The 27,188-nt window shown below is 47.0% G+C and overlaps 1 protein-coding gene across 2 annotated transcripts in view; it reads right to left on the reverse strand.

Annotated features, from left to right (window-relative positions):
• Positions 1–4,496: 4,496 nt before the first annotated feature.
• SOBP (sine oculis binding protein homolog) overlaps positions 4,497–27,188 on the reverse strand; it is a 160,075-nt gene continuing 137,383 nt past the window's right edge. For both annotated transcript variants that reach the window (XM_059176954.1, XM_059176953.1), the window contains 2 exons: positions 22,262–24,214; positions 4,497–4,632 (listed from right to left, as the gene is read on the reverse strand). In XM_059176954.1, coding sequence (XP_059032937.1) covers positions 22,265–24,214 — 1,950 coding nt within the window. In that variant the 3' untranslated portion in view covers positions 4,497–4,632; positions 22,262–22,264. The remainder of the gene's footprint in view (positions 4,633–22,261; positions 24,215–27,188) is intronic.

A 27,188-nucleotide genomic window follows, 5' to 3' on the forward strand; every position in this document is an offset into this window, starting at 1 on the left:
AAGGGAGGAGCAGTGAATGGCACCAGAGGGAGAGCAGGCTTGGCTTCATGGACGGGTGGCATGAAAACTGAGCTTTGAAGGGGTGGTTTATAAATTGCATTAATGATCATCATCTTAAGAGTTCCCCCTGTGCAGGGCCCAGGAGATCCAAGACGAATAAGACAGGATCTGTACCCTCAAGGACTGTGCAGTCTAGTGAAGGGCAAAGAAAGGCGAGGAGCTGGACAAGCAGAGCATGAGGTGCCATGGGAGGGAGTGGGGTGTGGAAGGGCTCTTGGCCCAATAGAGGGGAGGGGAGCCAGTGTTTTCTGCAGACTCCCCTAGAGAGCATCACCCAAGTGGTTGGCTGCGTCCTGATGAGTTGTAGAAATTGCCCCAGGAAGATGAAGGAAAGACATTTGATGCAGAGGCACCTGGACATGCAAAGACCGAGGATGGGCCAAGAGCAGGGGCATCCAGAAACAGTGCCTGCCACACTGGCAGAGAAGAGGCCGCTCTGGTGAGGCCAGCATGGACCAACACCAGAGGGCTCCTCTTGTCCTACTAGGCCCTTGGCTTTGCTTCTGTAGGGAACCACTAAGGGCTTGGGAACAGGGGTGACATGTCCCAGGGTGAGGCCCTGTTGCCCCTGGTCAAGGAAGCAAGGACTCTGGTTCCTGGGTTGGAGGAAAAGCCAAGGAGCAGAGGGAAGCAGTATCCATCTTGAGTGCCTTTGTACCTAGCCCTGGACTCTGGCCTTCTGCCACATCATGTAGGCAGCATGAGGGGACACCTGCTTATGGCTCAAACTGTCCTCCCATTTTTAAGGGAGCACCTACAGTGCAGGGGAGGGGGTGCATCTTTGCAAAGTGGTGAATCTAGGCTCCTGATGTGCAATTTCATAAACCTTGGAAAATATTCAAGGGGATTGCTGGTGAGACCAAGAAGCGGTCCATCTTTTCCACAGCACCATCTTCCCATTACCTGTAAGCTACGAGGACATGGGCTGTGAAGTTTATTCTTCTTCCGGTCTCCCCTTAGCATTGCACATGGGGCCCCGCGGCCAGCTGGGGTTTGATAACTAACAAGGAAGACCCTGCCTGACGCATTTCTCAGGAAGCGGAGTGGTCTCAGCACTTTCCCACACCCGATAAGAGGCAGTGGCCAGTAACCATGAATGCTCAACCTTCTGGCTTAGTTTAAAATTGAGGACCACTTTGGAACAAAACTGAGCCACTGCCAAACTTACAGGAAGTCAAAATGACTCTTCATGAAGATGTCATCCGTTTTTCTCTGGCTCGAATGTGCATGGCCTGGGCTCTGGCCACAAACCTCATGGATTTGAATCCCATTCTGCGACTCACTGGCTGTGTGGTCTTGGGCAAATATTAAACTCACTTAGATTTGGTTCTTCTTTTATAATAAAGGGAAAAGACCAAGGCCTTTCTCATATGGTTTCTCTGAGGATCAAATAAAGCCTCAGCACATGCTAGGAATAGTTGATGTTCTCATTTCTGTTTCTCTTCATAGATAGTTTTGATAGCCCAAGAAGATTTTGTATTTAGGGAACACCAAGATTAGGAGAAGGGAGGGAAGGGGAAAGGTATGCTTATGTCTACTGAGATGCCATAAAATCCTCTTGTGTTGGAACAAAGGTATCTTTTGTTTCTAGAAGGGTCAGACTGTTTGCTCAATCGTCTTGGACTACGACCACAGCAAAATCAGCATCCTCGATGATTGTCTTTATGAGCAAGTCCAGATGAAAAATCCTACCTGGGACTCTGCAGCTGGGTGTCTGGGCCCCTGGCACATCCTCAGCTGGGCCTACAGAGCTCTTACAGAGTTGTCGTCATAACTCCAGCCAGGAACCTGTGAGAGTCCCTGTTTCCACGAGAGAAAGAAACTTGGTCTCCAGAATCCACTCCCAGGAAAGTCTCTCAAAAGAAGCTGCTGACAGTGCCTACATTTTTTTGGAGAAGTTAAACCATACCGTGTGGGACTCAGCAAATCAATTCACCTTTCCAGGCTTCGGTTTTTTTCACAGGCAGAACAAGAGGATGAGACAGATCAACACTGGGTAGAACGAGGTACTAATGTATTACCCACCTTAGAAGTCTTCTGATGTTTAATTCAGGTACCAAGGAGAAACCAGATTGACCAGTCTTGTAGAGTTCTACATTCTCGTAGAGATCTACCATTCCTGTAGAGTTAACACAAAAACATCTCCCAGCCTGGAGGAGGAGGGGGTGTTGAGATGGTGTGGTGGGAACGAAACCCGATGGGGATGTTTGCAACTGGATGGTGCTTCTTGGAGCCCAAAAAACCCCAACCCTGACTGGGAGGGTGGTTGGGAGGGACACACAGTCTACAGGCCCAGGACCTCACTATGCATGTCCCTTTGTGTCATCAGCAAAGGGCATGCTGGGGAAGCAGCCCCTCACACAAGCCAGTGGCCTCTTGTTTGGACACAAGCATGATTCACTGCAGGTCAGGAAGGCCAGCGTCGCCCCTGTATCTCAGCATCCTTCAAAACGTACTCACTTTATTTTTTAGAAAATTTTTTCCCTGGGGGAAAGAAATGAGCGCCTTCTGTAACAAGGAAAATAACAACAATAGTCATAATAATGAGAAAAGCAAAAATAAGCACATGTAAGTGCATTTTTTTTTCTTAGAGATTTATTTTTGTTTGATGAAGCTGACACCAGTCAGGGAGAGAGGAGAATGTTGGGAGCCCCGCAGGGAAGTGAGCACCCAGAAGAAGGACCCCTGCTTCCTGCGGGGTTGGGGGGGGGCAGGGGGAGTTGGTGTTGGGGTTTGTTTGTTTAATTTGTTGCTGGAAGTTTTCCTTTTGTTCTCTTTTATAAATCTCTCCCTGGGCTTTCGAGCTTCCCCTCCCTCCCACCTCCCTTCCCCTGTCCCCTAATTTCATTTTTTAAAAAGCGAGCTCGCTCGCCAGGTGTGTCCCCCAAGCTCTCACAGCTCTAATAAATAAGGAGCACCTGTAAAACAGTAGCTTGACTTGTTAAGTGACTCTGTACAAAGGAGAATATAGAAATACAGTATGTACACGGCATCCGCGGGCCCGAGGTGCTTCAAGGCCAGCGCCACACTGTCCCGGCCTCACCGCCCCCAAACCCCACCCCCACCGCCTGCCGCCCCTCCTGTCTCCCGCTTGCTTGCCGGGGACCCTGTGGGGCGGGGGATGGGGAGGGGACACCTGGACCCCTCAAGAGGGAACAATTGCTTTATCTGAGTTAGTAAACAGATACACTGAATCACAAGGTGATTTGATTTTTTTTTTTTAGTTTTCTTCTTTTTTTGGATTTTTTTCTTATTTTTTCTCTTTTTTTTCTTTCTTTTTTCTTTTTTTTTTTTTTTTTTTTTTTTTTTTCTGTACTCATCAGAATGGGATACTCCACGACTGTCTCACCAACTCAGTGTCAGTACACATGCTCTCGAGGACTTCTGGACTCGCAGCTACGACCGTACAAGTGCACACAAGAAAATCTACCCTGTTATCCTCCACCCACTGACCGAGGATCGAATTGCACATTTCTCTTAACCATGACAGGAGAAAGCAAACAGTGAAACAGAATCACGGGCGATCTTTCTCACTTTCCCTCTTGTTTCCACTGGTTCGTCCATACCATTCTAATTATCATGAAAGGACTCTGCGTAGAGAGAGATTGCTTCACTGACTTCCTGGATCACCGAAAACCATCAGGGTTGAAATTTCATCCAAGTCTTTCGTGACGCCCAGCAAACAGTCCCCCTCAGATTGTTTTACACCTTGAGGGCATTTTGGTCTTCAGTTCAACACTCTTGCTCTGTTCCCAAATGGGGCGCTATTTAGGAGAATTTAAAGAGAAAGCTGAGAAGAATAAACATTTACCGAGTTCTCTTGGCATTCAGTCTCTGAAAAACCACAGTATAAACTATTCATGCTGCTTCTTACATCTGTCAAATCGAAAATTAAAAGCCATAAAAGTGTAACACTGAAAATATGGCATTAAAAAGGATAAAGGTGGCCTTTGTAAAAATAACAAGAAAAGTATATCAGCCAATAAAATATTCTAACTCTTCATTTAAAAGTGCATCCTGGGCAGGACAGAGACGACGCTGAAGTGTTGGGACCCCAGGACGATCCCTCTCCGCCTTCGAAACGTGGACAGTACAGGTCCCAAACCGTACAATGCAAAATCACAATTCTTCGTGTAGCAGCAAAACCACAGCAGTTTTTAAAATGACTAAAAAAAGATGTTTGTTTTCAAATTCGTATCATCTTCCAGCCTCACCCTCTGAGCCTTGAAGATGGAGCAGGGAGAGTACCTACGTTGGTCCTTGTGGCTTGTCGGTGTCTTGTTGTTCTAAAACCAGGGGCGAAATCCCTAAGTTCCTCTGGGGAAAAAGCAGAGACGGTGGCCGCAAGAAGGCTGGGCCGCTTGGTAGGTCCAAGACGTGCTGGCTTCTCTGGGCTGGAGGCCACCAAGGGAGGGCTGCTTCCTCTGAGATGCTTAATGACAGGAAGCGGCTTGATTCGTTTGAGTTTCAGCCAGAGGGGGTGGTGAGCTGACCAGCTGGTGTCATTGGATGGCGTGACATGGTTTGCTCTGCGCCCTCTCTCCACGCAGGGGACCCTGTGAGTGAGCGTTCCTGGGAAAAAGAGAAGAAGAGGCTGGTCAGCATCCACAGGATCCGACCACACCCCTACCCCATGCAGGGAGAACCCAGGCAGGAGGCAGGGCCGCACGCTCTGGCCCGGTGGGCCAGACCTGCGACGAAGGCCCAGGACAAGAGAGCACAGCGTGATTCTGACGTGTCTTTAATTCACAGTTCTGCTCCGGGTCAGCCCTGCCAGCTTTGTGTGAGGAAATGAAACACGAGTCGCTCCTTGGAATGCCGTAATGAGCATGGGGCACCACGCCCTCCCCCAAGACCACAGCAGCATCCCTTCGCCACCAGGCAACCGTCGCCCTCCCCCATACAGCATGCTTAACTGGCAGCTCTTTTGAATGGTCCAAGGTCACACCAAAGCGAGGCAAGGTCACGCGGGGGCCCTGGAGCTCCAGACCTCACCCCTGTACTCCGGGTCACAGCTCTGGTGTGTGCTACAAAGGAGGAAAGCCTAGAGATGTGCTTTTTTGCCCATGAATAGCGACTGCAGACACGAAGACCTCTCTTCAGAGGTTTCTTGCAGAGGCAGCTGAGCTGGGAGAAATGCCCCTCTCCCTGCGTCTTGCCTGACAAAGGTGAGTCATTCCCATCTCTTGCTACCTGAACCGAACAGTAGCAAGGGACTGGCAGACAATAAACCAACAGGGCTGCGGGATCCCAGGGCAGAAGCTCTGAAGGGGACTGTTCTCCAGGAAAGTCCATTTCTGGAGAATGCCCACCCGGCTTTTACCACGGATATTAGGCTCTGCCTCTCCATCCCTACTGGCTCATTTCATTGGCCACCAGTCCCTTGGTTTGAAATATAACCTCCTGAGGACACTCAGGGACTCCTAGTAAACAGCCACTTAGAAGTCTGCCAAGCAAACTGTAAAGTCCCTGAGGTCTGGGGCTGTGTCTATTTGGCCCACATCTCCACACCCAGCCCCCGGTTCAGCTAGACACGCGTTTGTCCAGTGAATGAGGGTCAAGCAGCTCCCGTCCCTCATGCCCTCAAAAAAATTCCTTTTCTCTCCTGCTGATCCGTGAGGATGTCAGAAATGTGACTGGGTAAAAGCTGACTGAACGTGAGGTTTACGAGACAGGGGACTCGTGAATGTCCTTACAAGGGTTGAGATTATTCCTGGAACAATGAAAAAATAACCTCAGGGAGGAGGGAGGCGATAGAATTGAAAACTTGAAGGGACCCCAGAGATAATATAATTTCCGCATTTTATAGATGAAGAAAAAGAGGCTATAAAGAGACGTGCAAACTTGCTCAGGGTGTCTGTAGCCTGAATTCAGCACAAGTGTGAGGAGGTCAGCATGCTCGTTGGGAAGACTCAGCCCTGCTCTCCCAGTCCTGGTGTTAATGGTAACGATAATAATGATCAGCCAAAAACCAGGTCTGAAAATCTGAATGTGCATGACAGGAAATGCCTGAGTTCCCCAAATCACATTAAATCACCAGATCTGTGTGTATTTAATGTGTATATTAAAGAACCAAAGTGAAAATGCAAAACACCACAAATATGCAATGGGGGTTGGAATTACAAGGCCATGGAAACCTTTTCATTTGGCATGGTCAGATTTGGAAATGTGGCTATTTATCTCTGAATAAAGAGCTCACTTTTTATTCTTTCTTGTCTCTGTCTCTCTCTCTTTTACTTCCTTTTCTTTCTTTCTTTCTTTCTTTTTTTCAGAAAGAAAGAAACAATGGCAAGAAGGGATACAGAAATAAAAATATCAAGAGCCACTATCAAATGAGAGGTCATAATGAATTGGAAAGGAGACCCAGAAAGCACGAATGGATCCAAAGATACAAGTGTAGCTTCTTCTGGGGCAGTTCTTTCCATTTAGGGAGCACAGCCTGGAACTTGCTTTGAAGGGAGGAAAACCATCCCCACCCCTGGGCTTGGGACCAAGAGTGACCAAATCTTGTAGTTGGAGGGGGCCTCTGAATCCTTTCTTTAAAAAGGAAAAGGCAGGGGGATGGGAGAGGCGGGTGGCGTAAAAGCATTTAACGCTTTCTTCCAGTGACTGGGAAACACCGCCATTTTGAACGACTGACTTAGGAATGCCGTAATGGCTTTTTCAAGGATGTGGCTTTTTTTCCCCCCTTTAATGTAATCATGACCTCAAAAAGAGGAATATTTCTCAAACGAGTTTCTTTATATTCAAATCACCTTTGGACAAAGGCCAAACATGGACAGCATCAGCCTACTTGGAGAAAATTTCAAGGCTTTCATAAGGGACTTGGGAAAACGGGATTATAATGAGAGCCATTCTGGAACCTTAACTACAGCGTTTGCCATCCCAAACACTATAATAATCATTATTATTCTCTGGTATCTATTATTGTCTGGTAAATAATATGTGTTTTCCCCCCAAGTTCTAAAGGGTGCAGCTGCACTGCACTCTATTTTTTGCAGCCCCATTCCTGCTGCTCTGAAAGCCTCCTCACACCGAGCTTATTTTAAGAGAATGGCAAAGTAGACAATTTGTGCTGTTTCCTTGCCTCTCGCCACACACTTGCCATGTCTGGGACACCCACGAAAGGCCAGAGGGTGGCAGCACAAGTCCCTGCTGCAGTCACATTTGAGGAGGGGGTGGGACAAAGGTCATCCTTCTTGTGTTCCTGTGACCCTGGCTGGTTCAGGGCAGCACCCCACCCCCCTTGTTGGGGACACGGGAACAGACTCTGGCTTCAATGACAATGAAGAACCAAGCTTGGGCTTCTCCTTCCAGAAGTGACTGGTATGCAAAGTATGGAACTCAAGAGTGGGGAGGAAGCAAACTTGGGAGTTTAGAGAGTGATCATGAGGAAGTTCCAGAGCCCGAGCCAGTTCCTGTGTTGCCCTTGCCAAGCAGAGGGATCTTACTGAAAATCACCCACTCTAAATTTCTTGATCTGAACTAAGGGGAAATTACTATGATAAGTGAAACAGAGACACGAGTTACAGTCCAGCGTGTCCCCTTCCTTAACCTGCCCAAGCCTTGATTCTTCTGCGAAATGGGTGCCTCAGTGAGATTTTCTATTATATCTTCCACCTTTCAAGTTCTGTGACCATAGGATTTTTGGACCAAAGCCAGTGGTCAACTATGCAGGATTATAAATTTGAGCATAACATAAGGACTATTAATAAATTTCTGAACTCCAAAGCCCAAAGTTCCAGAGACTCCTTTTTATGAATCTCTCTCTCTCTCTCTCTCTCTCTCTCACACACACACACACAGCTCTCTGGCAGAGAATTTTGGAGCATCCCTTAATGCAGGGAATTCTGGGGAAGTGACTATATTTGTGCCTCCCATTTGGATTTTCCTGTGAGCTGGGGGTTCATCTCAAGGCAGGACAATTCAGGGTGCTATAACATGGACTATCACGCACACACAACCCAGCTCGAACACCATGCGAGTACTGTATTTGAAGACCGGCTCCACAATGCACCGTCTCCAGCAGGCTCATATGGCCAGGTCCCTTCAGGCCAGAAGAATGAAGAACCTTCCTTAGGGACTGCAAACACCAAGAGCACTGAGAGAGCCTCTGCCTGCCTAGAACTTTCCTTTCTTTCTTTCTTTTAAACTAGACTCCACACTAGGGCTTGACCTCACGATCCTGAGACCAAGACCTGAGCTGCAATCAAGAGTTGGACGCTTAACCGACTGAGCCACCCGGGTGCCCCACTTTTCCTTTTTTCATCAGGAGAGCATTGCTAAGAATGTGATCGAGTTACTCATCCTCTTTTACCACACAAGAGTTTGCAGAGAACTACAGAGAACAAAAATTGGATCTGAGTACTGATAAGTTTTTTCAGTGTCAATACTGTCAAAATACGACCATTCTCACCTTTCCTTCTTTGGCCTTTATAGTCTAAGACTTAACACTGGTTGCATTTAAAAGGAAATTTTGTAATTTCTATGCAACCACTTCCAGAAGTAAACATGCATCCAGAGAAAAATGTTTTATCCTATCCTACATCCCAACATTTGCAAGCTGGTCCCTCCATGGTACAAGAGTCCACCTCTGCCAGGAAACCAGCCTTGGGTTATCTAATCCATTCTCCAAACTTCTATTCTTATTTCCTTCCTCAAATACCTTTGTCATTAGCATCATCAAAATCCTGGATGTCTGTTGTGCCTTACCTGCTTAGAAGGCAAGCTCCCCGCATCTGTCATATTTACTCCCAGAATCTACAACATTGTGGCATCAGCTGCACGATGTGCAAGAAATGCCCGCTGCTGAGCCACTGGCCTTTGTCCATTTACCGGGGCCCCGCAGCGAGGCAGCTCACTCGGGCACATCGGCCAATCACTTATCACGGTTAAATACAGCCATTACGCGCTGGCTTGGGCCACGCTGTTTATCTGGGACAATAATGAGTCCCCGAGGACTAAACTGCTCTCAGGTAGCCGCAGCTATTCTGGGACACTCACAAGAGTAGAGCCCTGCGGTCAATGAGCAGAGTCACCTGCGTTAGCTGATAAACCCAAGTGTGATGCCAGATAGTGGTCTCCACGGCGAGCCCTTTCCAGAAAAGGCTGCAGCAAGGTGAGGTTTTGCCAAAAAAAAAATGGTTCCTCCTCTCCCCCATCAACCATTGCTTCGTGAGGTATTGAAATGGCTTTTACCAAGACAGAAAGGGTTTTCATTTATGAAATGGAGGGCATCTCTTTGCTTAGGGCTTATTAGTGGGTGAAAGTCATTGAGAAACATCGCTTCTCCTTCCTGGTGTCATTACGATGGGACATAACCAGTGGTGGGGAGAGGGGTATGGGATCCAAGGGTGAGCTTCAGTTAGCTCAGGGTTGAGCTCTGGTCTGAACTACAACCTCATCACCACGGTTCTGCCCTCCCCATGGCTCTGAAAAGCCAAGGCTCAAGTATATTTAACAGAAAAAAGAAAGAAAGAAAGAAACCAAACATCAGGCCTTGGTTTTCTTTTTTTATAATTTCTCCTTTAGCAATATCTCCTATTTTAGTCTTTAATCAATACAAATCACAACCATATAAGACCACCTACTGGGATAATTCCATTTTTAATCCTTTGTTTGACAAATTAAAATTTTGGTTTTCTTTGCCTGGCCGGTTCTATGAGTTAAATGGGTAGAGAGGCCTGTTTATTCTCATAAGTGGTCACTGCTATTTCTTGCTGACCTTGAAAAGTTCCTAGGAGACAAAGAGCCTTCAGTCATGGAGCCCCATGTTGTGCACTCATACAAGCCCTTTTCTTCATCCTAGACAACTGATCCTCCTTAAATACCTCAAATCCTTCCTGGAACCTAGGGGGTTGGAGCAAACCAAATTACCCTGTCTGGCCCTATCCTAAAAGCAGGTGGGGATTCATGAGTACATGCTCATTAACGCACTGGAGCTGGTGGCCACAGTTATTCACAAAAGAGAAAAAAGAAGAAGAAGAAGAATTACATAATACAGTTAATGTTCTGCGGGAAATTTGGATGATGAGCCAAGAGCGCTAAGCCCCTGGCTTTTAGGACTGAGCACTTCCATAATGGTTTGGGAATTAAGTTAAGTTATTGTGTTAAGTCTGCAGTTTTCCACTCAAATTTTAGTGAGCATCTACTTTATATCAAAGACTGCCCTAGGCACTTTTATGTACTTATTTCACTTGAAAACAAGCATATTGTGTGTGGTTATCTCATTGAACCAACAATGCTACTCAAGTATTTATTATCGTCCCCATTTTGCAAATGAGGAAACTTTTCCCAGGAAGGGTGAGGAGCTTACTTGGTCAAAGTCACTAGCTAGAAAGGGGCAGAGTGGGTTGAGTCTGGTTCCCATGACCCCAAGTTCTATGGTCCCATGAAGGGAGTGCTTCCCCCAGTCCAGGGTTTCATCTCTCCCCTTCCTTCCCAACAAGTGGGGGGGGGGGTGTCACAGTGTCAGAGCCATAAGGGCCCCAAAGACATACACAGTCCAGTTCCTTTGCTTGGCAAACAAGAACTTTGCGACATGATTTGTTAAGAAGCTATAAGTGCATTTTCATTCAAGTTCCATCCAATATACAAACTGGCTAATGTTGGTTCGTGTGCCTTCTAAAAATTTTGCCTTCGACAAAAAAAGTAGATGTTTATTGTGTTAAGTCTGAGTCCGTCATTTCTCTATATATCTATATTATCTGGACAGAGGGAGTCTAGGTTAAAAAAAAAAGAAGAAAAAAAGGATCCTAGAGCAAAAAGCAGCTTTCTGACACGAGCAGCTATGGTTTACGGAGCGATAGTAAATTCTAGGATTTTAGGCGGGAGCTGGAAAGGTGGTCTTTCTGGCACTTTATCTCTTCTCTACAACCAGTCCATGAGTAGAGAAGGGTGGGGAGGAGCACAGGAGAGACTGAGAGAGAGAGAGCCTTCATATTCATGGAAACTAACTTCGCTGTACCGAATGAGAGCAAGCATGCTGACTCCCCACCATGCCGCCACCCACCCCCACCCCCATGCAGCCAAGGACATGGAGAGAATGGTTAATATTTGCTTCCCTGCAACTCTTTACCCTCACTACCCCAGATGTTGAAGTACAACTTATTTCCTGAGATCAGCTGCTCAACGTGAGGAAGTGATACCACGGGTGGCAAAAATATGCCTCTGGTTCTTGGCACAGGGTGTGTAACTCAAGCAGCTTTGGTCAGATCTTGTTTCCCACTGAGAGGAAAGGCAGAATGAGGACTCAGGTTCTAATCCTGGCTATGCCACTCTGACCTTGAGCATTTGCTCTGTTTGTCCCAGTTCCTTCTTGTAAACGTTGAACCAGACATCTTAGAATTTCTGGAATGGTTTCCTCACCTCCAAGGCTGACAGCATGGAAGCATTTCCTTACCTTCCATTACACACATCCAAGGGAAGCAAGTTCTGGGCTGCAGGGGCCACGTGACGATTCTTTTAGCAAGCACCTACTATACACCAGACACTACCTCAACATTTCACCCAGATTATCTACACTGGAGCCTGATGACTCTATGGGGTAGGGGCTATTTTCTTCATTTTCCTTGTATATGAGATGTGCTCTATGATTTTGCATGGGGACTCTGGAGCTGAGCTGCCAGTCGGATCCCAGCACTGTTGCTGACTGACCAATGACACTGGGTGGAAGACTTAGCCTTTCTGTGTCTCAGTTACTTCATCTGTAAAATTGACTTACTACTGGTATCCCACAGGGCTGTTGTGGGTGTGTAACACTTGAACACTGCCTACATATGGAGTGTGCTCGATAAATATTAGCTGATGCCATTACATAATGAGAAAGCAGGCACAAAGAGGTTATAAAGCAGATCCAAACTCACAGCTAGTAAGCGATGTGGCCAGTTTTCAAATCCAAGCAGGTTTCACACCAGCCCCGTGGTCTCCCAAACCTTGCAGCCTTTCCACTAGGGACAGTAGCTGGTGGCTCTTGGGCACCTGTGATGTGCCCCACTGTCCATGTTTTCTTACCCATCCCTCACACGGGTGGGATCACTGCCTATGACCTGGAGGAGACAAGGCACTTGTCTCACCTTGAAATGCCTCTGCCGGGATCTGGACTCCAAAGCACTCCTTTTGCCAGGAAGCCACACCACTGCCTACCTTCCCCGCTGGAAGCCCACTGTCACCAGATGCGGGTGCTTGGGAAGAAGGTCTGTGGTAGGGAAGGTTAAAAAGATAAAAGGACATCTGCAGAAGCTGTCCACTCCCCTGACACCACTCCCAGGCCCTTGGTGGATGGGGATGGGATTCAGCAGCTGGGGACATCCTAGAAGCTGTCTGAGGTAGAGCCAGCCACCCAAGCCTGATGGCTGCTCCTGGTTCCAAGACCAGAGCGTCCGGTGTCCTCGTGGCCACCGTCCTCCGTGTTCCCGAGAGCTGCAGCCCATAGCCCGCACCACGCCTGGCCAGCTGGTGGTCCCAAGGGATGATTCCTGTGTCGGCACGGCCCTGGGGGCCCGCCATCGTCCCCCGGACTGGCCTTGGACACTGTCTGTCCTTCCGCCACCAGCCGGGAAGCCCCTCTAGGCCCAGGCCCGACGCAAAGCCCCTCTTCCGGTGCACGGCCACCACTTCCGGTGCACAGGGGGCAGCCCCGCCCCTCTCACGGTAGCCATCACGTCCCGCAACGTTTAGCATCCACCCCTGGTAATTAGGCTGTCATCAGAACACAGCCATCAGCCTCAGCGATGCCAGTCCTTCTCTCGCTTCCTTTCAGTCCGTGAACAGCTGCTAAAGTAATTTTCCCCCAGCACAGATTTCACGCTGTCACTCCTCCGCTCGAGGTCGGCCTAGCGCGTGGAGTACCAGCCCACAGCCTCCCCGCCCCGGAGCTCTCACTGCCCTCCTCCAGCCTCCGGGGCTCCGCCCCAGCCTGGCAAAGTGGGGGGGGGGGGGGGGGGGGCGTTTGCCCCCTAACGGAGCTCACTGCTCTCCACCTCTGTGGCTTTTCACATCCCATAGCCCTCCTTAGCCTGACACTCCCGACTGCCAGTCCAGGCCGCTCCCCAGAGTTAGGGCCTAACTCCCAACTCATGTGCTTTCTAGAACCCTCCCAGGGTAACTCCATTCGTTGTTGTTCTCCTGGGGCGCTTCGCCTACATTTAGTCCACGAATATCGCGCGCCCCCTTGGCCAGCCTTGGGCTAGAAAGTCAGTTACAGCCCCAAGAGAACTGCGCAGGCTCCTGTCCTCCCTGAAGCACAGTCTGTGGGACCACGGCGACTGGCAGCTCCGCGTGGTGCTTGGAGAAGCTGCCTTGGTTATTTCCTGTCTCTCCCAGCAGTTTATTAGCTCCTCAAAACAGTCAAGAACACCTGCCACTCCCTCTCCCTCTTTCTTTTCCCTTCCTTCCTTCCCTCCCTCCCTTCCCTGTGTTTCTTGACAGCAGTATCCCTGCACAAAGTCAACATTAGGTATCATTAGTTAATAATGGATATGTTTTTTTTAAAATGGATATATTTTATTCTCTAGGGAAATACATGAAGACCATCTCTATCAATAAGTGAAAGGGGGCTGCCTCCTTCTGTTTAGAAATGATTGGGAGTTTTTTAAGTTTGTAGACTGTAAAATATGAATTAAGTATAAATTAAGAACTCCAATAAAGAATTTTTTTTAAAAGCTATTATTCTTCTGCATAGGCCACACACACACGTGTGCGTGGGCACGCCTGTACACATACACAACTGGTCAGATGATCAGACAGTGAAGAGAGCTGTCAAAATCGGACCTCTGAACCAGCAGTCCCTCACCTTCACTTGCAGAGCCACAAAGTTTTTCCAAAATTTTTCATAGTTTTTCAATCAACATTTAGGATTCGTGTTGCTCAAACCTTGGTGGATATGATAATAGACATTAAGGCCCATGCTTACGATGCCATCGTATTAAAGGAGAGGAATGGAGGGACCTGGATGTATTTTTGGTTTGGCAAATTGTAGAAATATTTTTTTTCAAACATTTGGGGTTTGGCTAAAACCAAAACTTATTTTGCCAAGCACTTTGGCCTTAATTTTTAAACCCATGTGTATTTTAGAAGAAATTCAATCTATATGTTTCTGACTCATTTACACTTAACTCATGAAAATGCTGTTTGGTAAGAGCTATTAGATGTCCAAGCAAGTTTATGAGCCTTTTTTAAGCCTTCTTTTCCCCGTTCTTACCAGAAAGTTGTATTTTGCCAGCCGTAAAAGAGTGTGAGCCCCAGAGGCCTGTGGTCAGTTTGAAATTTATAACCTCTGAAGCTTAAATGGATTCTGAGTGTGGAAAAAGTCTGGGTTTCCCCCCCCCCTCCTCTTTTTCATATGAAGTGCATGAAAAGGCGACCTCTGATAAAGACGGGATCCTAGGTCTTAGTTTCCAAGACAGCTAAAGGTGAATCATAAAGGGTCCAATCTAACCACCAATAAATTGCCCGTAAAACACTTCAGAGGAACAATATGACACTTTAAACTCATATGGCCACAGATCCAGAGCCAATGCTCTCCCGGAAAAGTCTTACTAGTTATTCCCAGGGTAAGACAAAGAGGTGAGACATGACACGATTCAAGTTGAACATTTTACCTTTGGGAGAACTCGGTAATTTTTTTTAAACTCACAGACAACCAACACTGTTTATGACTTTTTATACATTTTTTAAATAAGCAGAATCTACTAAAAATAGCATGTGAATTAAAACCAGAAAAACAGGAAGAACGCACATGCAAGCTGCTGTGACTTCACCCCGTATCTTCTCTATATAATGACGCTCGGATACCACTCAATTACAGTATTCCAGTGGGAGAGAGCTTTTGGATAAAGTACTTAAAAATGGCTTATAAATATTTAAAGTATAAGCATCTAACAAATCATAATGACAAAGTTTTACATTTAACCACATGTGCTCCAAATATCTTTAAATTACTCTAAATATGGGTTTAAAATATCAAAAGGGCTTGTTGATGGGATGCAGAACTTTGCAGAGAAACTTAAACCTGATCGTTCTTGCTCCCACAACACCCAAGCTGCACAATTTTTAAAGTGTGCGTGTGTAGATTTCCTTAGAAAAAGATCACGTTACAGCCCGAATTTCCAAAACAAGAGCTGAAGGATGAAATATAGGGTTTCCCTTTCTCTCACCAAACGCAGCTTAGCCACTTTGCTTCTAGATAATTTGTTAGTGTAGGTTGGCTCAAATTTAAGACAGCAACATTTTAGAAACACTTCGAGAACTCGGCCAGCTGCAAGGAGGATATCATTACAAATTGGGACACATGTTGAATGGGAATACCATTCATTTTCAATACCAAACACATGTCTGGGGAAATAAGCCATGCAAATGAGAGAGAGATATACTTTTTAATTGCATTTTTTGGGATGTTAGGTCAATGGTTCATATTAAATGAGTCTATAAAGTGTATCTCTCCCTCCTGTTGCCTAAATGCTCTTGGTCACATTCTTACCTCCCTTTTTACCCGCAACAAAACACAGCGTGCTATCAAAGAGAGACAACACACCAGAGGCTCAATGGGGGAGACGATGAGACATCCAGCAGCGCAGCACAAGAGCAGGGTGGCATGAGGCTGGGGAGTGCTGGGCAACTTTGATTTGTCACAGTCTGGAACCCATGGCTCCGTGGAAAGGAAGTTCCTTTCTCTCTATTCAGAGAAGGCGCTGGGAAAGCTTGGTAGAACTGCACACACAGGCTACTGCTGATGCCAGCTCAGGACGAAGAGCGAAGAGTTAAAAGATCTTGGGGGCAGCCGGACTGGTTTCTAGTCTAAGAATGTGCCGTGCTCTCGGGGGCCATTCTAAAGCATGAGAGCCTGATTTCAAGTTTTGCTCGTTCTTGTCATCTGCTTTTGCTCCGGTTGCTGTCACTAAGCATCTTTTCAGTGACCCTTGAAATAATGAGTGTTTGTGTGTGAGTGTGTGTGTGTTCTCCCTCTTCGTGGATGGCCTCACATTCTCAGGCCGGACCCCATCCCACTTGGTTGTCAGGAAGAATGCTGTGGAAATCCACAAATTTGGAGGAAAGCTCTATGGGGTCAACGTTTCGAACTGGCCTCGGAAAGGGCATTGACCCCTTTTCCGTGAGAATGGGACCCTGTTAAAGGATGCCGGCATTACATCGTTTATCTTTTAAAGCTAATTTATTTGTTTCTCAGAAATGGATTCCTTTTAGGCTTTTGAGACATTAAACACACAAAAAAGCATACGCATGCAGAATGCATTACCTTAACGTGCATTCACGTATGAAGTGCTGTCCATTTAGACCAGCAACCGAAGAACACGCAATAATTCTTTGCAGGATGGGGTGAAGGGAAACAGAATGGCCACCTCTATCCCTCTGGAACAATCTCTTTGACAAGAGAATCTGGAAAAGGCAGCATGCTGGGGATGGAGGTCTTTCACCACATGAGGTAACTGTGCTCGAGTGTATTTTGGTCCTCAAATACCTCTGGCCCTCCCCAGGACTTGTCTGCACGAAGATAGGTGTAAGTGATTGAACCATGATGCCCAGGCAGCCGCTCAGGCTGGCAAGGAGATGATTTGTTGGAAATCAGACAGGGAGTTTATTTCTAGCACCTTTCTGAGCAATGGCTTGTTAAGAAGTGATCCAAAGCTTTCCCTCTCTCTGAGCCCGGTGTCTCGGGGTGAAGAAGCATGCTAGTGAGCTGGGGAAAATGGGTAGCACTTCCAGACATGTCCCTATCAATGCCTTGGTATTTACTGAGCCGTCCACCTCCCAGACGCCAGTCATTCTGCTCCCTCGGCCTTGAAAGTAGGACATAAGCTTGTCCCCTGAAGGACAGTGTATCCCTCCACAGTAGAAACCTCAAATTCCAGGGGGCTGGGGAAGTATCTAACTTGTTTCTTCTCTTGCTTACCTTTTCTTGTGCTCACAGGACATGGAGGGTCTACAGCCTTTTGCCTTTTGTCACTAAAGCCGTCTTCTGGAGGCAAGTCTTATGTTATATCGCGGCAACAGTGGTTCTGTGATATTAGGTCCATCCACGGCAAAAACTGCTACAGATAATTCTGTTTTAAGGAAAACTTTACCATTAAATTGGCTTCCTCAGAGAGACAAGGAAAATTCCGGCTCAGATATGGCTTTGTGATGATGTCAAATAATCCTTCCGAGATGTCAGGCATAGTTCTTCAGAAGCCGAGGTCTATGGACCTCTCCTCCCAAGACAATGCCTCTGTGCACAGGTATGTAACACCTGCCCTAGAATTCCAGGGGGCGCTGCTGAAGGCCACCCATGGACTAGTCCAGGGAGCAGAAGACCAGCTTGAAGGAGCAGCCACATCAGCCAGAAGGCCTGGAAGCCAGGCCGTGACTAGCACGGCACCTGCACGCTCCTGAGACTGAGTGCTTTCGAGTTTGTGCACTGAGCACCCTCTCACTTCACCCTAGTCTGAGCCCTGCTGAAGATGGAGAGTTATGGCTCCATCTGAAAGAAGTAAATACCTGGTCACATACATGCTTTCCTATTGTACCATAATCTAATTGAAATAACATCCAAAAGCCAGATGCTTGCACATTAAAACCACCCTTTGTGGCAAGGATTAAAACAGCCAGAGGCCCTGAATGAGATGTGGCTAAGACCGACCTTGACTCTGCAATCTAGAAAAGTCTCCTCTATACATCTGAAATGATCACAGGAAGCTCTGGCAGTTCCTCCCAACTCACACGTGTCCATGAGGTGGACCTGGTGGTCCACCAGGTAATTCACTCTGTGAATTACCCCTACCTAGAACTGGACAGCCCTCTGCATCTTGACAGCCGAAACTTGAACATCAGGGGATACGTGGCCAATTTAGACATTCCATAACCCCACGTAGTGGGACATTAAGAATCTCCAGACTGGCAAGAGGGTCTGAGTACACCTCAATGGGATCAATTTCCTCTTCTCAGTCTCAGGTTTTCTTCTTTTTCCTTGCCTTCATAGCAGGCAGCCAAAGGAGTACTTCCAACGTATGGATCTGACTTCCCAGGCAGCTGACTCTCTCAAGTTTTCCAGCTGGAGAAACTAAACTGGCAAAGAGTTACCCATCACCTCCACCCTTCAGGCTTTCCTGAAGAGGTCAGCACACCTTCCCCCACCTTGAGATCATCCTTCTCAGGACTGTGGCTCCATAACCAGACTAATAATTAAACTCCAAGGAGCCACAACTAGGGCTGCCTCCTCCAGCTCTCCCCAAGAAAACAAAAAGTGGGAGGCACCCCTGCTGCTGAGGCGGAGGGAGCAGCATGGGGCGGAGGGAGCAGCGTGGAATTGGGACCAGGAAAAAGAGTCCCAGATTTTCTTCCTATTTTAGAAACATGTATGAAATCTGGAAGCCACAAAGGTAGAAGTTGTATGGACTTGTTGCTCCAGGGGAATGGAAAAAGTGAGGGTGAAAAGGTTACTCATGGTACACATTTTTTCCATTGATTATTTTACTTAGAATATGTCATTTCCCTGGAAAATCGAGGAGGGGGGATATTTTCTTTTGAATATCTTCAAACATTTGCAAATGGTTACTCTGAACTCCCCAATGTACCATAAACAAGTGTAAACTGTAGAAATTCAGAAAATGTACAAATACAAACAGCGATCCCCCAAGCTCCCAGGCAAAGACAAAGAAGGGAGTATTCCATTTACAAATGGAATTCTTTGTGGATAGAATAGTTTGGAAAATGTTTATACGTTGTTTTTCTTATTATTTGGAGGAATATTTTTTCCAGCCTACAGAAGCTGCAGCACTGGTATTTGAGGCCTTGAAAGTTGAAGATTAAAGGAAGATTACAATCTTCCAAAGTCTTCAACTAAAACCTCATTAGTTCTGCATCTAAGACAATATCTGCTCGTTGAAATCATTTGTAATCGTATCAACAAAGAAGAATGCATAAAGTCAGGTAACCAGGAACAGAATCACTTCGAAATGGAAAAAACAAAGAAAACAAAGCCCCCCAAAAACAAAAACAAAAAAACACCAAACCTCATATTGGCCAAGAACTAGCAAATTTGATGGCTTCTTTGAAGAACACTGTAGCTCCCCAGATTACTGATCTCAAGATACAGTCTGCTTTGAATCTGCTTCAGATGATAAACAAACAAGCCAGTAATAGGGCAGGAGAATGGCAGGCACCGGGGAAAAGTACGAAGAACCCTGACAAGTTACCGACAGACTTTCCAAGAGAAATTGTGTGTGAGTCACCAACAAGCACATGGAGAAATCACTCGGCCACACCTCAGCCCCCACAACTCCGTCCGGTTTAATGCTTTCCACTTTGGCTTTAACTCATCACCAACAGTGTTCACTGTCAGGGCACAAAAGCCATGCCGCCCTTTATTTAACGGATGCATTTCCAATTTCCACCACCATATGAATGGGCTGGGTTTCTGAAGGCACCGAAGAAAAACAGCACCACATGTGCCCAGAGAATCAGGAAGGGTCAGAGGATGTGAGTGAATTATGGCGGGTTGAGACTGCACTTCGAGGTGACACGTAACTCCAGAGGGCAAGAGGAAATGTGATTTAGTGGAGGAGAGGCAGTTCTTCCCCATCTTAAATCACTTGCCTTGTCACCTTACTGGAGCTGGCCAAGCCTGAGTGTCTCTGACTTTAGAGAAAAGCTGTAATTTCTTACGGGACCCGTCATAAAAAGAACTCTCCCATCTCAAGGGGCTATGGGCAATTTTGTCACTGCATCTTCTGAAAGTGGCTGAAGCCAGGTTAATATTTTTCGTAACGACTCCAGTCCGCATACAAGACCCTAATATGATTCTGTATTCAGCAACATATATCATCCACACAGCCATCATATATCTCATGCTTTTATGTTCTTTGGGCCCCTCGCTACTCACAGACCAGTGGCACTATTCTTGGCCTGGTCACTTCTCACTCTAGTAATGGCAGTAAAATTGTTCACCCTCCAGTTCCTCCCATAACATCACAGGAATGATTGCTATCAGAATATATTTAAAATTCCAATTCCCAATGCTTTTTGGCTTTCTAAAGGCCATCACTTCTTCATCCCACACTTTCCTGTTGCTCACTGTTTTATTAACTAGATCAGATTATGCTGGTGGAGATATAAGGGGCATTTCCATTTGAGATTGACTACGAGAAAGCTGAGTTCACCTGTCTCCGGACAGCAGATTTTGTAGATGTAAAACCAAGAAAGGATGGTGAGCTGATTTTTAGTGTTCTGCTCCTACTGGCAAAGCCAGCAATGGAAAAGGAAACCTCAAACTATGGTGACTGGGAAAGCCTTCTCGAACCGCCCAGCAAGCTCCTCAGTGCTAGCCCTATGCTTCCCAAACAAGTGTCTGGCTTGTGAGATAGGTAGGTCCCCATGTAGATATGCCAACATGGAGACAATGGTCTGGACACACCATATCCAGGTTTCTGGCCCACATCTTTATTTCCCACTGTGGAGTAACGGGCTGGTATTTAGATTTGTTGTTGCTGCTAGAAAAACAAAAATTGAACACCGTCAAAAAAGAAAGAAAGAAAGAAAGAAAGAAAGAAAGAAAGAAAGAAAGAATGAATTGAACACTGTCTCAACACTTGGAAAAGTTGGCAGATATGTTTGGTTTTTGTCTAGGAACCTTCCCCAAGACAGCTAAGGTAAATAAAAGAATTTCATCAAGTAGGGTAATAAAGGGACCATTTAGCCCATTCTCTTACAGTGGTTTCAAGAAAATGCAGCTCTGGAGTCAAACAGCCTGGATTTGCATCTTGACTGCTTCCTAACTCGGTCATCTTGGGCCACTTACTTAACTTCCATGTCTCAGTTTCCTCATCAGTAAAACGAAGACAACAATAATTATCACATTGATCCAGATCTAAATAAATCCTACTAAAAAACACTTAGAAGAGGGCCTGCACATGCAAACATGAACCAGCCGTTCTTTCTATATGGTCCACTTCTACCCAGGCTTCCTTCCTCCTGGATTTATGTCCCCACCAGACTAAGTGGAAGGCAGGCACTGAATCATAGTCACCTTAGTTTCTCCCCAGCTCCTGGAAGAACTGTGCACAAACCAGGAGCTCAGCAAATGTTCATTTCTCTTCCTTTTCTCTCCACAAACTGTTGCTAAGCCTCAACAGGATGGACGGCGGGCCTGGGGCTGGCAGGCTGGAGTTAAATATTGGTTTTCTCACTTGCTAGTTCTCATTTATACAACACCTCCATGCCTTATCTTCCTCCTTGCTAAGATGGAGAGGACACGGATTCTGCCACCTGGTGGGAGGCTCACAAGAGACCAAGTCTGGCTCTGGTGGGAGTGCTACACATGCTAGTTCCTGTTCCCCTTGCTGAAATTCTGGACTCATTATCAATAGCTCATTGGGCATGAAGCAGGATTCCTTCCCTTCATGAGGTCAGACATACGGACTCCCACTTGCTTCGGCAGCATGACCCTCTTGCCTGTGAACACCTCCCATTGTCTGTAGAGGGGAGCAACCCACCAGCTGAGCCACTGAGCCCCAGAAAGGAGAGAAGGCAAAGCTGGTCAGCAATGCTGGAGGCCTACCCTAGGGAATGCTTCAGGACAAGAGGAAGGAAGAGCCTCCCTCAACAGGACCTATGGACCACTCTTCCAACACTTTGCCACGGAAATGGGGCTTAGAGGCCCAGGGTTCGGTTGGCATAAGCATGTAAGAAAGTTAGTTTGTATTCTCATCTTGCACATGGAACCTGTGGTTTTTGAGAAAATTTGGTGAGTCGAGACCTTGTGCCAATAAGCCTACCCGCCTCCCGGAAGTGACTCAGTTCACCTTTACCACAGCTCTGTAACCTCACGTCTGAACATTTAAGGGTCCCAAGGAATCTCTCCCTCCTCCCCACACCGTCCCTCTTCTTCAACAGGGTCAATTACAGAGATGGGCTTAAGAATAAAAGTCTGGTTAACTAGATAGTGTTTCAAGTCAGGCGCAAGACGGGGCTTCACCATTAAGTCAGTCACCTTGGGCACGGCATGTACCTGCTGTGATGAAGTTTCCTCGGCTGTAAAATGGGAATGATGTTGGATCAAAATGGTGACAGCGTGTGACCGCACTAGGTGAGCTCTAAAACACGCACGGTAAAAACACGAACATCCCGGGAGCGCTCTCGCGCCTCCGCCTCGTAAGGAGTAGGGAGAGGTGCACGGGCTCGTGCGAAGGAGAGCCCCGATGGACATACAAACCTTTTACTTATTCTGATTTCTAATTCGGAGGCACCTCCTTTTGAGCGGAGGCTCCAGGTCCTCCGGCCCCGCGCTGAGCATGGGCGAGGAGATGATGCACGGCGCCATGGCAGTCTTCTCCGCGGGTTTTGGCACAGGCTGGATCACGCAGCCCGTCTTGGGCAGCATCCGCAGAGCGTACGCGTGGTCCTCGTCCGCGGGGTTATTAAGGTTCGGGTCTGACTTGTCGCCCCCCGCCAGGGCTTCCTCCCCCATCAGCTTTTTGGCCGCCTCCCCGTCCAGGTGACAGTTGGAAGCACAGTTGTTCTCCTTGACCGACTCCAGCTCGCTCACCGCCGGCTCCTCGGGCGACAGCAGCTTCTTGGGGGGCGCGGGCGGCGGCGGCGGCGGGGGCTGCTCCGGCGGCGGCTCCGCGCCCTTGGCGCCCTCGGCCGCGGCGGCGGCGCCGCGCGTGCCATTCACGATGACGTTGCAGGCCGCGGCGGCCTCGGGGCCCGCGGGGGCGCCCGGACCCGGGTCGCCGGCGGCTGGCGGGCTGCAGTGGCCGTCCCTGCAGCCGCCGCAGGTCCTGCGCTCCGCGGCGCCCGGCTCGCGCTCCGCCTTGACGTGCGCGTGCAGCGCGCGGTGGATCACGTTGTGCAGCCGGGCCCGGTGGCCCACGGTCAGGTCGATGACGCCGTCCTGCGGGCCCTGCAGCACGCCGGGGAAGCCGAGCTGGCTGCCCGCGCCCGGCGGGGTGCCTGCGCGCCGCGTCAGGTCCACCACCTCGCCCCGGCCGTGCTCCGCGGGCGCGGGCGCTAGGCTCAGGGCTTGGCCCGAGCAGCCGGGCGGCGAGTCCGCAGACTTGGACGAGCCCTGCTTGGAGTCCCTGGGGGACAGGGAGTGTCCGCCTGGCTTGCCTCCAGACGCTGAAGAGTCGCCAGGGGCGCTCGGAATGAAGTTCTCCCCGTTGCTGGAGAATCCGTTGGGGGGCTTGGAATCATTGACGTGAGGGATGGGAATAGGGATGGGGATGGGCACGGGCAGGGGCACGATCACGGGGTATGGCACGAGCAAGGTGGGGGGTGGCACCAGCGGGGCGAGCGATGGCAGCCCGAAATTCATCATCTGGGGCACGGGCATGGGGCCATTTGGCATCATGCTCACCGGCGGGAAGGGGAGACTGGGCAAGGGCGCGCCCGGGGGCGGTGGGGGCAGCAGGCCCGGGGGGTTCCCAGGCATGGTCGGGGTGCTGGGGGGATGGATGTGGGGCGACAGCATGGGCCGGTGCATGGGACTGGAAGTGGGGCCCAGGTTTCTGGGGCCGCCGGGTGGGGGCCCGATGCCAGGGAGCATGGGGTTGGACAGGGGACTGTTGGGGTTGGAGGCGTGGTGCGGCGGCCCGCGAATAAAGGGCGGGCGGATCTGCTGCATGATCTGTTGTTCCATGAAGATGGGCAGCGGCACCGGGCCGCGGTTGGTCATCACCATGGGAGGGCTGCGAGGCGGGACACCGAGGGGAGGCCCGATGCTAGCAGGTGGCTGGACAGAGACAGGAGGGATGTTTGGCGTCTCGCTGATGGGCATGGACTTGGGCACTGGTGTGGGGATTTTAGTGACAGAGCAGTTGGCAGTGTCAGATGGAGAGACGGTGGTGGACGACGATGGGCCAGGGCCCTGGCTTTGGCCAGCTGCAGCCACCGGGGAGGGGGCCTTCCTCCGAGCATCTGTTAGAGGGATATTCCAAGAGTCTGGAGTGAGCAGCTGCACCCCGGTGCCTTCTGCTTTATTTTCCATGGGAGGGTGTAGTGTGCCGCACAACCCAGCTGGAAGATTGGCCTGTGTCTCTTTGTAGAAAATGTCCATTTTGTATTGATTGAGACATTTTGCACTGCAGAACTGAAGCCTTCGTTCCCCGTCCCCAAAATCCAGGTATTCTTTTGTGTGTCTTATGTGCTTACACCAGTCACATACCTACAACACAGCAATAAAAAGAAAACAAGATAAGCAATTTCCTCTGGCAGATCGTGTTTCGTGTTTCACATAGAGGTTCTTTCAAACTTTATCACCATTTTTCGAACAGGCGGAAGGGTTTCTTTCTGAAAGGTAACATTCTTAAATGTTTGTCAAATGATTTCTCCTTGGAAGTCAGACGTGCTTTTTAAATAGTAATTCTTGGGAATAGCAATTATCACCATTTTCCAGGAAAAACAATTCAATAACAACCCCAAACCCTGTTGTGCCCGTGAAGCTCAACATAAAGGGGGGGTCTGACGAAAGGCGTACATCCCCCTGCCCACATATTTTCACCTGTCCAGGAGGCTCGTTGGAAATGTAAATGTAATGCCTGTGGAGAAAAGGATTCTCCAGAAGTTCGGCGGCCTTTGAAACAGAGCCCCATAAAATTCTCTTCACGCAAAGTACTTTACACTATTGACTGTGTTCAATAATGCAGTTGGAAAGGTTGTGCTGTGTTAACCAATAACACAAAGCGCGGAACATCATTATGTCTGGCTTCCAAAGGGAAACTTGGAATTAGTCATGAAGTCTGTGTGAGGTTTAGCTATTCCCAACCTGTGATGTTGCAGCAAGCTAGAATTATTTTTTGAGCTGTTTGCCCACTCGCTCTCAGTAGTCAGAATTTTTGGTGACATTTCTTGGCAGGCAGTCTTATTTAACAACTTTTCAAACACCAGAGAACGTTTTCCAAAAGTTGTTATGGCTTCCTCCCCTCCCCTTCAAATCTACTCCTGGCAAAAGAAAGATATCACCAAATTTATTTTAAAGTTGGGCTGCAGAACTAATTAAAGGCTGAGAGCTTTTCCCAATTGGAAATCACTAGACATCAAAGTTCAAAAAATAGTCATTCTCGGCTTCAGAACCCATTACTTTGGAGAAATTATTGTGATTTCATTAACACATTAATTTTGCAACACCATCAGCTCTCACAGATGGTGAAGACATGATCTACAATTCAAATATGACTCTTGTTTGCACAAATGTCTTTCCTTCATATGGCATTTTAAACAAGAATTAATATGAGTAATCTTGCCATAGCTATAAACAGATAAACAGATGTCAAAATTTTCAGTAGTTCTTTCAGTGCCTTACTTTTTTGACTGGAAATTACACACACATTTTTTTCTTTTTCTTTTTTTCTTTATCTATCTAAATTTCTTTCTTTCTTTCTTTCTTTTTAAAATCATATTCTTAGCACTCAATCCATACAGCGGTGGAGGAAGAATTGGGAAATGCTGTGCAATGGTGAGTTCACTGAATTCAAGGCTCTCCTCCATAAAGCATTGTTTCCAATATTGCTCTAAACGGAAACTTGTTTTTGTTGAGGAGGGTGCCTGTTGTTCTGTTGTTGGTACAGTGCTGTTGCCTTTTTTTTTTTAACCATGGTAAATGGATAGCATTAAAAGATGATAACTTTTAATCACAATTGGTCGCATCAACAATTCAAAAACAACATATGCTGGGCATTTGATTACTTATCTCATTTAACTCTCAGCTTTCCTTGACTGTAAACAGTGGTGGCATGCTCGTATGTGACTGAGGGTGTATGGACTTGTGGCAGATGTGGGTCTGTATGTGTAAATCCAATCTCTTCCTTCTCATTTTTCCCCCCACTGATATTTGCAGGTAATATCCTGCAAGGCGTGAGACTGAGTAACGTACACTTAATGGCACACATTCGTTTTCTGTGTAGTCTTATATCAAATTACCCTTTCAAAAATCCTTGTTGTAAGAAGAATAATTTCAATACTAATATACTTCTGCATTTCAGTACAGTATTTTCAGATTTCTCTAGAATTATAGGAATTTTTTTTTAAATCATAGGTGAGAAATCTGCAAGTTTACAGGTGAGTGCAGAATTGCCTCTGATGAAAAGAATCACACAAAACCCAGCAAACCTTGAAAATTCTTATCTAGATAATGGTTAAATAAACTAGTAGTTAAACCTTGAGGCAAGTAAGTTATTATTTTAAAAACCTGATCATTTTTACAAAGTTAATATGTAATGATGTGACATTTAAATCCCTATACGAAATAAAGCCACCCACTTGTTTCACTATTAGAACCCATAGAAAGCCTAAAATGTAAATTTGTAAGCTTGAAGGAAAAGATCAAATATAGCTTCTTTAATCATGAACTAAAAAAATATTATCAATGAATTAAACTAATTAAAATAATATGCCAAATTTTCTGGCATATTTCTTTTGGATCTTATTTTTTAACCATAAGGGGAAAGAGTTTTCTGAAATCCTTAATTGGTTTTTAAATTGCCAGATTGAATTATTTGCCTCCAGAGGATTCCTCTGTTTCCTCAAGCTAAATAAATATTTTCAAGTGGAGTCACAAAAAATAATCTAAATATAACTTAAATGTTCTCCCTTCCTTCACTTTTAATAATTCAGTGATGAATAAGGAATGCTCACAGATCCATCCCAATTATCAAATGAGAATTCTCCACCACATTTCATCTATTTCCACATAAAAAGAATTTCAGACATCAAAGTTTTAAAGCAAAATTCTATTGCACCAAACTTTCCGGTTAAAGCAAAGGCCTAATGTTTACAGCTTCATTTTCTGCAACATTCTAAAGCGTTTAGGTAATAGTGTGAAAGTTTGTGACTGCCTCATTTTGGGTAATGTGAGTGTGGATGTGTGTGTGTTCTTGCCTTATTATATTTCAGTTCAGAACACTGCCCTAAAAACACAGAAAAGCAATCTTTCTGATGAAGCAAAAAATTATTAGAGAGAAAAAAAACCCGTCACTTAAGAAATAATGAATCAAGTCTGTCTTACAGGAGACATCATTTAAGATGAGGTCAATGAATTTATGGCACAAATGGCTAAATCATGTGAGGCAATAAAACACGGTACCATCATTCATTCCACATCTAACTAATGACACACTTCTGGTAATTAAAGATTTCATCAT

The sequence above is a fragment of the Mustela lutreola genome, chromosome 6, assembly GCF_030435805.1.
Source record: "Mustela lutreola isolate mMusLut2 chromosome 6, mMusLut2.pri, whole genome shotgun sequence".
Classification (NCBI taxonomy): Eukaryota; Metazoa; Chordata; class Mammalia; order Carnivora; family Mustelidae; genus Mustela; species Mustela lutreola.